General features: G+C 43.3%; 1 protein-coding gene and 1 pseudogene across 1 annotated transcript; one reads left to right on the top strand and one right to left on the bottom strand.

Moving 5' to 3' along the window:
* The first annotated feature begins 7,451 nt into the window (after positions 1-7,451).
* On the top strand, positions 7,452-8,535 carry LOC123169982 (benzoate O-methyltransferase-like). The gene is made up of 4 exons (XM_044587831.1): positions 7,452-7,596; positions 7,656-7,843; positions 8,013-8,285; positions 8,392-8,535. Exons 1-4 carry the CDS (start codon positions 7,452-7,454, stop codon positions 8,533-8,535), a joined length of 750 nt encoding a protein of 249 aa, XP_044443766.1.
* Positions 8,536-9,482: 947 nt separating this feature from the next.
* Positions 9,483-12,132, bottom strand: LOC123164133 (uncharacterized; annotated as a pseudogene).

Here is a 12,132-nt window from a genome sequence, read left to right as displayed (position 1 = left end):
CATTATAGTGTGGCATGAAACCATTCTCAAGCAGGTGGATGTGAAGGGTTTTCGAGTCATAGTAATCCTTCGTATTCCCACAAACAGGGCATGGACAAGACATAAAACCATTCTGCTTGTTTGCCTCAGCCACTTTGAGAAAATTATGCATGCCATCAATGTACTCGGAGGTGCGTCTGTCACCGTACATCCATTGTCGGTTCATCTGCATGCATTATATAATTAAGTGTATCAAAAACAATCACTGGACATCATGAATAGAGAAGTGACCAAATTAATACAAGTTCATCATCACATTAAAACCAAAGTACAATAGTGATCAAATGTTATTACTGAAAAAATAAATACATAAAGTTCATACATAGTTCTCATTGAACAACATATAGCTCTCTAGAGCATCTAATTAAAACATACATTGAAACTAACATACAACTATGTAAAACATTTAAATGCAACAACAAATGTGATCATAATCACAACTAAGGTAACAATTGATCCAACGGCATAATGATATCAAGCCTCATTATGAATGGCATATTTTTTAATCTTTCTAATCTTCAAGCGCATTGCATCCATCTTGATCTTGTGATCATGGACGACATCCGCAACATGCAACTCTAGTTCCATCTTCTCCTCCTCAATTCTTTTCAATTGTTTCTTCAAGTAATTGTTTTCTTTTTCAACTAATTTAACCTCTCGACAAGAGGGTCGGTTGGAATTTCTGGTTCACATACCTCCTAGATAAAAACATCTATGTCACGTTGGTCGGCATAATTGTCATAAACACTAAATGAAACTAATAATAATAAAAGATAATATACCACATCTAAATCATATACAGGACGAGCGCCGACGGGGTCGGATACCAAAACCATGGCACTATGTAATAACAAACAATAATAAAAGTAAGAAAATTATACAAGCATCTACCTAAATCATACAAGTAAGAATTTGTTTTCTTTTAAAAAGAAGATAAGAACAAAAGGCTCACCACGGTGGTGTCGGCGACGAGATTGGCGTGGGCGATCGACGACGGTGAGGATGGCGGCGGGACGGGACGAACCGCCAAACCTAGACAAATCTTGGGGAAAATGAAGCTTGGAGGTCGAGCTTGGAGAGGAGAAAGCTTAAGTGTGGCTCGAGCATTTCATCGAACACCTCATGTGCATGCATAGAAGGAGAACAGAGCAGCACATGCACACACCTCCCACATGGCCAAAAACAGAGGAGAGGGTGGGCAAGGCGAGGGTATATATAGGCATCTCTGTAGTCCCGGTTGGTGGCTAGAACCGGGACAGTAGCCCGCTCTTTGGTCTCGGTTCCAGCCACCAACCGGGACTAAAGGGGTTGCGCCAGGAGCGAGGCCCTTTGGTCCCGATTCGTGTTTGGAACCGGGACCAAAGGGGTCAGACGAACCGGGACCTATGGCCCCCGAGGCCCGGCCGGCGCCCTGGCCTCATGAACCGGACTGATGCACCCATTGGTCCCAGTTCGTAAGAGAACCGAGATTAATGCTCTTATCTGGCCTGGACCAAAGCCCTATTTTCTACTAGTGCCGAGAGGCTCTTGCTAATGTCCGAAGCAAGACAGTGGCCAGATTTCCTGGGATCTCTTGGCTACATGCATTGGCGATGGAAGACTTGTCCAGAATCTCTACAAAGGCAATATCAGGGCCATGTTAAGAAGTTCACCATGAGTTTTTTCAAATGCATCAACAAATTCGGTATCGAGCAACTCATGAGTAACTCAAGGAAGATTTGATTGAGCACATGTGGGATGTTAAAGGGACAACTAGAACATATGGACTAGTTGATTTCAAGTTTGAACTACGTTTATTTGAAAACTTTGTTTGATTGTGATATTTCAATTAGAACTATGATTTGATATACGGTCATTTTGAGCTTGGGGACTTGAAAAAAAGGCAGGCAAAAGTTTTGTAGTTAGTTTTGGATGACCAGCTTTCGCGTCACTTTAGGCGGATCGGTCCTCACTGACCCACGAACAGATACGGCATCCGATTTGAAGGTCGGCAAAGAAGATCGCCTAAAAGGAGAGCGTTGCATGAACAATATACAAAGAAGCATCGAGAGCACTACCTCGAGTACCTAGAAAAAGTGGTTACATTCTCAAGCACCGTGGAGGCTGTCCAAACACCTAAATTCTTTTCTAAGCACCGGATGAGTGTAATGTGGCAAAATAAACGGTTTCATCTTTAGAGCATCTCCAACAGCCGTGCTATATAAGCGCCGTGCTGGAAATTTATGGTTTTTAGCGCGCGCGTAATCGCTAAGTGAGCTCCAGGGGAGGCGCAATAACCGCGCATGGCATAAAGAGTTCAGTGCGCGGTCCGAAACGCCATCGCGCGCTATTTATTTGCAGTGGCCGCTACCACACTCCGCACACTAGAACGCCCGCTCGCGACTTCCACCTACCCCGACCCAGGCGCTGCCGCCGCCGCCCGCACCACCCCATTTGTTCCGGCGACCATTACGCCGCTTCCCCGGCTTATCCCCACGCCACCGCCGCTTCCTCCTTCTCCCTCCAGTCGTCGCCGCCCCTCGCGAGCGCCATTCCTCCGACGAACAGCACCCGGCCGCCCACTGCCGCTCGGCGCCCACTGCCGTTCGACAAAATGCTTGCAAGGTATGTATTGCTTCAACTTCACATTTTTTACATGAATTTGGTGCATGTTGTTTGTAGTTTTTATAGCCTAGTTTAAATTGAACATTGTAGATGAGTTCATCATATGATTCTTGCGAAGAAGAATTTGATATTGAAGAGGAGGAGGATCTTGCAATGATCCTAGCTATGCACATCAATAAAAAACCAAAGCACGGTGGTTCGGTTATGGGTCGGCAGAAAATTTGGAGGGATATGATCGATGCCCACAACAGATTGATGAGGCACTATTTTGCGGATAATCCCATGTACCTCGAGTCGTACTTCCGGCGCCGGTTTAGGATGAGCATCGAGTTGTTCAGGCGCATTGCAGAGAAACTAGCGAGCCATGACCGGTTTTTTCAGCAAAGGAGGAATGTTGCCGGAGAGCTCGGGCATAGCACCTTTCATAAGATGACAGCCGCTTTGCGTATGTTGGCATATGGTATTCCCGCTGATCTAGTTGATGACCACTTGGCCATGGGTGAGAGTCAAGCCATCATGTGGGTCAAGCGCTTTGCAGTCGGAATTGTGCAAGTGTTTGGCCAGGATTATTTGAGATCTTCCAATGCTGAAGACGCCGCAAGGCTATTGAAGATGAACAAAGCTCGCGGCTTCCCGGGTATGCTTGGCTCGATAGATTGCATGCACTGGAGTTGGAAGAATTGTCCTAAGGCATGGCATGGGCAATTCCACGGCCAAAAAAAAGGGTTCCACTATAATCCTTGAAGCGGTGGTCGATCAAGAGACTTGGATTTGGCATGTTTTTTTGCAATGCCTGGATTTTTGAATGACATCAACTTTGTTAATCGGTCACCACTGATGAATAAGATTGCAAATGGTGAACTACCACCGGTGCAGTTTGTAGCAAATGGCCATACATACAACTATGGCTACTATCTTGCGGATGGCATCTACCCAAAGTGGCAAAATTTTGTGAAGCCGTTGAAAAAGCCGGAAGGTAAGAAAAATCTTGATTTCCACAATGCTCAAGCGGCGGTTAGAAAATATGTGGAGAGAGCTTTTGTGAGAGGACCGGCTAGATTTTGGGATCAAAAGATGCTTTGGTGCATCATGCATGCTTGTGTGATCATGCACAACATGATCATCGAGAATGAGCATGGACAAGATTTAGACTACTCTCAGTATGAGCTCTTGGGACATCCCGTGCGAGTGCGGCAGAGGGCTGCCAGGGTGGCCCGCTTTGTTGCCTCCTATCATGCCATTCGATCGACGTGCCAAAACGCATGATGATCTTCAGAAGGATCACATCGAGGAGTGGTGGGCATGGAATGGCCGACAAAGAGCATCATGATTTGTGCGTTTGATGTTGTATTGTTGAACTATTTGTTCTGTTGCAAGATAAACTATTTGTTTGAGTTGTAATAATAAAATTGAACTATTTATTGTTGATTTATTTTGTTTGTGTTTGATCTTCTTGGTTGTGTTTGGAGTGCATATGTTGTTTGTACGAGAGCGCATGCGCAGTTTTTTGCAGCGGCTGCTGGAGTGGCTCGCGCGCGGTAAACTTTGCAACGGCCGCTGGAGCAAGCGCTCCGCGCAGCTCCGCGCCGTGCAAAATCTCACGAACAGCACGCTGCAAACGCTTTTTTACATGTGGCTGTTGAAGATGCTCTTAAGCACGCATCTTTGCGGCAATGTCGGCCTAACAAGGCCAGACTTCTCGTCGAATTTATTGACGCCTTCCAAAATGTCATTTTCCGGATATGAAAAGCTACATTTTCAGAACGTGGAGCCAGGCCAATTTTGCAGTGCGAATCAGAAGAAACCAGAGTTGGACCAACACTGAAATACAAAACTATCGCCCACCTTGCACAGTTCACTTGGGAATGCCAACCGATGGTTTGGGGATAAGAATACTGCAGGCAACAGAGCTGGAGGCTTTATAAAGGAAAAAAAAAACCCATATAATTGTTAGCAATCCTAGAATGAATAACGATTGGAACATGCATGGTCCATCTCCGACTCAACACATGGGAGTTGGAAAAGTCTACTACCTTAGATGAGAGAATGAGATCGCCAATCAAAGACCAAAGCCACATGTTCTTTAGATAATCTCCTTGTTGCCACCAAAAAGCATCACGCATTGTGTGGACAACATATAGTATCCCGGCTAGAGGGGGGGGGGGGGGGGGGTCGTTTGCCTGCTCCTATAAATTAGTGGCACCTCGCGTAAAGAGATCACGGAACATAGTGAAGGATCTGTTGACAACATCAGAAACTAGATAATGAATATGGAACGTGATTTTTATATGTCCAAAGGGGGAGGAGAAAGTAGCTACGCCAAGAATTCTAGGCGACCAGTAAGTTTCCATCTTATTTTTTACCATGCACAGATATCCTTTACGCATAGCATTTCTCTACTTGCAGCCAAGGTTACATTAAAAGTTAAGAAATTGCTATCTCTCCTATTTGAAAAGAACGTAAAGTTCCGTTGTCCGCCCGTCCTTCATCCAGCCTTACGTATCTCCCATCTTCCTTTCTGTTCTGTTTCTTTTCTTCTTATCTCTGAGTTTCACACCGGTTTTCCTGAAAACCACATAAACTTTTGCGTCTCTTATTGACTTACCATTTCTTGGGTAAATCTATAGGTGATTGCCAAATACAGTAAGGGTTTAGCAAATAAAATCTTATTCTTTTACACAATCACACTAATATAGACACGTAAATCACGGGCTAGCCAACTAGAAAATGTAAGTCCGCGTTGCAATGCACGGAAAATTATCTAGTAACTTAAATTTACCTTGCATCATGTTGAGATTTTTTATCATTCCCGCACGAGCAATATTACAATCATATCAGGAGTAATGGAATTATATGCTATAACTATTACCTTTTACTACTCTGTCTATTTCTTTCATATAGCATAAGTTTTCATGCATTATTTAGAATACAAGGGCTTCCATTCGAATTTCATTGTTGCTTTTCCTTCTGATTGTATTTGTGGCAAATGTTGCATATTATCTTATACTAGGAACACATATTTAAGTGGGGATAACATAGGTATTATGACACTTGGGAATAACCCCTACCTCCTCATCGATTGATGCACACATCTGTAACTTATTACAAAATATTCAATCACGCAAGGAAGATAAACGAACAACCTGTCGGGCAAAGGCAATTTGTAATTGATTTTTTTGTGAGAAGGTACTCCCTCTGTCCAGGGTGCCTAATTGAAACTAGGTTCTCCAAAAGTATCGATCATGATTGTAATTACTTCTTCCCTTTCGGTTTATATGGCTCAATTTCAAAATCTCATTAACCAAGGTAAATAGTGAGTGGTGGATAATTTTTGTACTTTACGAAAGTATACAATTAATGCACTTGTTTTTCTTTAAAAACGTGTTTACAAATGCATTAACTGCAATGCATGCATGACCAGAAAATTACATTCATTTGTGAGTTTTCTCTTAGGCTGGTTACAATGGGCAGGAACTTAGGAGTAACATCACACACTCCAATACAAGTTTGCTTATGTGGCACATATTTAATGAAGAGAGAGGTGCTTGTGGTAACTAGCTAAGTTACCGGAACATCACACACTCCAAGAAACAATGAGTCTATATCCTAATAAATACACCACTGCATGACACTACATACATGTTCCTACCCACTATGGAGGTAGTAACATAGTCTAGGAAACTGTGTAGGTTACTAGCTTATGTTCATGCCCATTGTGACCAGCCTTAATCATTGCATGCGGCGATTTAATGCATCTTAAAATCTGAACATGTAATGAAGAGCCATACTATTGTGACTTATAAAATGAAAAAAAAAAAACTTTAAGATAAGTCCTATAAACAGGAAGGGAGGTTGTAATATCCCTCTAACCCACATAGCCTTTTGGCTTCCCATGCAGACTCCTTAACTTCTCGGCTACCCTTTCCACGCAAACCTCAAACCTTTCATCCACATGCACGAGGGCGAGTGACCCGTTCGGTGGCGTTCCTTCGATTTGGAGGTACGAGTGGATTCCGCATATCAAGCGAGTATTCGGTTTTTGGGAACGAGTTGGTTCTCCTTCCTCGACCCAACCAAACACGCGAATGAGTCCTGGGTGCAGGTCAGACCCATTACATTCCACCTGGTGATACAAACCAAACACAGCCTTAGGGCATGCCATAAGCTCGTTTCCACAGTATCAAACATAACGCTGGCCTATGTTCGTGCATCTTGGTCGTGGTGCAGCTCATAAGGCTGGTCATAGTGGGGAGTAACTTAGACTAGTGTCATGCATATGAGACTAGTCTAAGTTACTACCTTCATAATGCAAAATAACATAATAGAAGTAATATAGATGGTTTCATTTATTAACTCGTAGACTCATCTTGTCTTGGAAAGCGCTATGTTACAGTAACATATTATGTTACCATCTCTCATTAATTACTTGCCATATAAGCAGAATTTTCTCGAAGTGCGCTATGTTACTAGCTAAGTTACTCCCACTATGACTAGTCTAAAAAAATCCTATGCGCCTGGACGGAGGGAGTAATAAATATTGCAGGACACAGTTCTGAAGCAAAGGCCATGCATCGAATCCATTGTGTACCCAAGTGAATAACATGGAAGAAATTGGGAACTCTTTAATTGTTAAAAACATATTGTAGCGGCGCTTCTAAATAGATAAAACTAAAGGGAACACATACTCCCATCAGAATTTGAGCCTTTAAAGTTGAACAAACTATTTACCTTTTACTCACCAGAAGTCATTTCAAGTACTGTACTAAAATGTGTGGGTGTGGTGCCAGGTGATTGTTATTTCAGAGACAATGCCGGTCACTGAGAAGTCTGTAAAAGAAGTGTACACGGCTCTTCTCCCCCAAACTATGGTTGTCGCCGATCTCGGTTGTTCCTCAGGACCAAACGCGTTGGTCTTCGTCTCAAATGTGATCAATGCCATAGCTGAACATAGCAGTAGGCTCGGTGCCAGGGTGATCATGTGGAGGTTCAGTTCTTCCTGAATGACCTGCCAGGAAACGACTTCAACCAGCTCTTTCGGTCACTCGAACAGTTCAAGAGGTCAGCTGAAATGGATCGGAATGGAGATACGCTACCTCCGTATTACGTTTCCGGGCTGCCAGACTCGTACTACGTCAGGCTTTTTCCTCGTCAAAGTGTTCATCTCTTCCACTCCTCCTACTGCCTGCATTGGCGCTCTCAGGTACCTTGAAATACACAAGTGTTTTTTCTTTTGAAAAGGGGATAACCCCAGCCTCTGCATCATACGATGCACACTAAATTTTATTAAACTTAAAATAAGTCCGAGTCACCGAGAGATACATCATTTGATACCTATGAAATTCTACTCGTGTTGACATGTGTGTACATAGGTGCCGGAGGGTCTTGAGGGCAAACGAGAAGTGTATCTAAATGGAGAGAACATGTACATCGCCAAAAATACCCCACCGTCGGTGGTGAAGCTATTCCAAGAGCAGTTCAGGAAGGATTTCTCTCTGTTCCTGAGGCTTCGCCACGAAGAACTTGCGTTCGGCGGTCAAATGGTGCTAACATTTCTTGGGAGAAAGGACGAGGATGTATATAGTGGAGATCTCAACCATCTCTTTGGCTTGCTTTCGCAGTCTCTACAGTCTCTTGTTGTGGAGGTAAATAAGAGTAGAGCATATCAAATTATACTAATTCCTAATTAACATTCAGTTTTACAGCAAGTGAATTTAAATCAGTTTGCTCATAAAGTCATAATGCATATAGGGCCTTGTGGAGGAGGAGAAAGTAAGCTCCTTCAATTTACCGGCCTATGGGCCGTCGGTCGGCGATGTGACGGCATTGGTGAAGGAAAGCGGCGCCTTCGAGATAGCTCACATCAAGCTGTTCGAGCAGAACTGGGACCCCTAGGACGACTCGGAAGGCAACGGCGTGCTCGACAGCGCCTGCAGCAGCGTCAACGCTGCCAAGTGCATCAGATCGGTTATGGAATCCCTGGTCGCGAGCCATTTCGGAGAAGACATACTCGACGCGCTGTTTGAGGAGTACACATGTCGCGTCGCCGGGCACCTCAAGAAGGAGAAGACCAAGTTCACCGTCGTCGTCCTTGCCTTGAAGAAAATATAGCAGGGCAGGTCCTTGAGTGTGTGCTCTGCAAACTGAGGCCTTATCTTCATCTTGCAGATGGAGCAGGGGATCCGAAGTAATTAACTCCACTTTGCTTGTGCAGATGGAGTCATGTTCTAAAGTCAATACTATTACTCCCTTCGTAGATAAATATAAGAGCATTTAGATCACTAAATGTTTAGATCATTAACGCTCTAATATTTCTTTATAGAGGGAGTACATCATTAATCTGTTCTGCTACTCCATCCACCTGTCCTCTAGTAGTTGGTTTTCTGCATTGTGTTGTAAATATGTTTGTGGTGTTTTTGTGTTACCCTTATTATTGCTTTGGCAGAATTTATTGCCCCTTGGCCTATATGGTCTTCGACCCGGTTTTCCTCATGGAAGGGACCAAGGTTTTCGATCCGGTTTTCCTTACTGTCTGAATGTGATCAATTTAGGTGGTCACCCCAACGGTTCAAGAAAAGGTCAGTCTTTTCTTCTGGGAAACAAAGCAATTACTATTTGTAGTTACACTCGCTTGATTTGGCAATGCCCTTGTCAATATTCCCAAATAAAAATAATAATTATCTCTGATATTTTCACGTAACTCCAGTAACCTCATAGTTATTGTACGGCTTCTCTTCAGTAGCATGGCAAATTATCTCTGATATTTTCACGTAACTCTAGTAACCTCATACTTTTCCTCATAGAGCTATAGGCCGGCTTCCCACATCAAAGGGTATGAGCTTTATTCAATATATGGGTAATACATGTACATGGGTTTGCTTCCTTGTAATCTTACACTGCGCATATAGACAAGGTAAACACGTAAAACAAGTGAGGAACAACAACAACAACAACAACAACAACAACAACAACAACAACAACAACAACAACTGCCAGTTGTATGTATTGATCAATTCAGACGCGCATTAGCACTAAGTACTCTTGAACGCTCTCTATCAAGGATAGGCTTCTCCTTGGACTCTTTGTTGCCTTTGTAATGCCATTTCCGGGATGTGTCTTCAGCCTACAATTTCAGTATGTGGAAATTACATATCAATTTTGTAACAGGAATCAGAAGAAACTAGAGTTAGATCAACGCTCAAATAGAATCGCCTCAAAGTCAAACGCAGGAAGGTTCCGCAGTTTTGTTACCCATTTCCTTAGTGGAGCTAGTTGTACTTTGACCATGTCAGCATGTTCTTTTCCTTTAGCTCTGACATCGTCGACCTGAAAGGGGATATCCGTGTTGTTTTAGAGAGGATATTTGCCAACTAGATGTCATGACTTCCATCTCTTTTCTTGCTCATTGTCTTTTAAAAGGATGCTCACATGATCACATCAAATACATGACATCCTATCATATTGAATCACCACAAATCATGTCTCGTGGCTACTAGATTGCATTGTTATCTTGATTGTTTGAACGTTGTGAGATGGAGCAGGTCGAACAAAAACATTTATATATATCATGTCGTTGCATCTTAAGAAAAACTACTCCCTCCGTCTAGGTGTGTAAGTCACCTTACGAAAACCAAATAATCCCAAAATACTTAGGCACGGTACATTAACTCCCTCCTCGTTTCTTGTTTTGTGACATATCAACCAATAAGAGATGTGGGCCATGCATGCTTTCAATGACTTGAGACTACCAAACATGACATGCAGTGGTTAGTTCATTGCATGCAATGCTAATTCTGATCTCTTAGATATCACCAAACTAGATCTAAACCCACATCACTTGAGCTTTTTTTTTTCATTTATCATATGGTCGCAACTGGCAAGCAAGTAATGTTAAAGAAATCTCTGCTTCGTCAGAGTGTGAACAATGATGACATATGGCCCATGGTCAGGAAGAGAAGTGTGGGCAGAGCTTTCTTGGACAACTATGCCAATGACTAAAATACTGTGATTAATTAAGAACAATGAGATATTATAAACAGCATAACAGTAAACAATTGAAGACCACATTTTTCTGGAATTATAACCAATGAAAAACTGAAGACAGGCGGACAATAAAATTACAAAACTCAAATACAAATCATAAATCTCAAACAAGACAGGTAAAGTTCACGCTGCAACCAAGCAACCTAGAATTTGTATATGCAATCTAATATGGCATATTTTCCTTTTCTTGAAGGTGGAAAGTATACTTTTGTCCATACATCAAAAGTATATTTACTGTTTTATATTTTTTTAGTCTAGAGCTAGTCCCATGACTTACAGAATGCAACTGAAGCTTATTCGCCGAATACAACAGCTCAGCTGTTGCTTCTCCAATCACCAATATAGTCCCAGCAATTCTAAGGAGCGCCTTTCCAACTGCATCCATGAAAGGTGAGAACAACATGTCTTTAACGGCACTAGTACAACACAAAAATCTCTGGCAAGTTACATACCCTGTGAGTATCTAGCAATTACGGCCTTCAACTTCTCAGGGTCCATGGCAGGAGGATTCATATCATGCCGCCGCTCATTGGTGCTTGATGATGAATAGTAAGGCCTATCAGTTGGAAGTTCCCATCTGTAAATAAATCCACATGAAACCTAGAAAAAAATGAAAATGAATCACCAGTTATGTTTTACAGTATTAACTTAATTACCTCACGAATGGCTGAGGGGCTAAGAACATAGAACATGCTATGCAAGCAGCTTTAAATAGAAAATCTATGCAACCTTCCACCGTTCTAAATTCTGACGCTACAATCCAAAGCATCCGTTCTTCATCTGAGAGTCGATCATCTTTTTAAATTTCAGAAGTAGTACCCCCTCGATGAATCAAATGGTACCATTCATCACTAAATCTATATATTGTAGAACTAAGTGTTGATCAAACGTTGCAAAGTTTAATCTTAATCCGTGTGGAAGTTTTATCACATAATCCCTTCCTCTAGTATCAAGGTGAGTTCTCCAACCCACTAGTACGACGAGTGCTTCTGCACACGTTAAAAAATCGATGAACTATCTAGTGACGCATACACATAGTAAGAGCGCCCGAGTTCAAAACTACCTTGAGTGAAAACATTAGATCAATACCGAAGGCGCCAGAGGCGCACCTTTTGGGGCCGAGGCCGAAGGTGGCCTGCGGCAGCGCGACGTACGACCGGAGCGGGTTGAGCACGTCGGGGGACACGCCGGCAGCCTCGGCGCCGCCCGATGGGAGGGCCCAGCGGGTGGGACCGTACAGGGTTGAGTTGGGCGGAGGCAGCGTGGGCCTTAAAGGCATGGTGTGGCGGAGGATCTCTGGGAGCACGTCGGGCGAGGGAGCCGGGGGTGCCGGCCTGGGCCCATGTTCGGACGCGGGGAGCTTCTGCGCGAGGCGGCCGGCGGCGTTCCTGGACTCCTGAGGAAGTATGCACCCTCCTGTGCAGCGAGGCGCCCGGCGAGAAAGCTCAT

Source organism: Triticum aestivum, chromosome 7D (genome assembly GCF_018294505.1).
Source record: "Triticum aestivum cultivar Chinese Spring chromosome 7D, IWGSC CS RefSeq v2.1, whole genome shotgun sequence".
NCBI classification, from domain to species: Eukaryota; Viridiplantae; Streptophyta; class Magnoliopsida; order Poales; family Poaceae; genus Triticum; species Triticum aestivum.
The sequence above is the reverse complement of the archived record's forward strand: the minus strand, read 5'-3'. Positions and strand labels throughout refer to the sequence as shown.

Coding starts and splice junctions, on each gene's coding strand:
- LOC123169982 (XM_044587831.1), top strand. CDS start 7,452: ATGCCGGTCACTGAGAAGTCTGTAAAAGAAGTGTACACGGCTCTTCTC. Junction 7,597..7,655: donor TGCCATAGCTGAACATAGCA/GTAGGCTCGGTG, acceptor ATGACCTGCCAG/GAAACGACTTCAACCAGCTC. Junction 8,286..8,391: donor TACAGTCTCTTGTTGTGGAG/GTAAATAAGAGT, acceptor TAATGCATATAG/GGCCTTGTGGAGGAGGAGAA.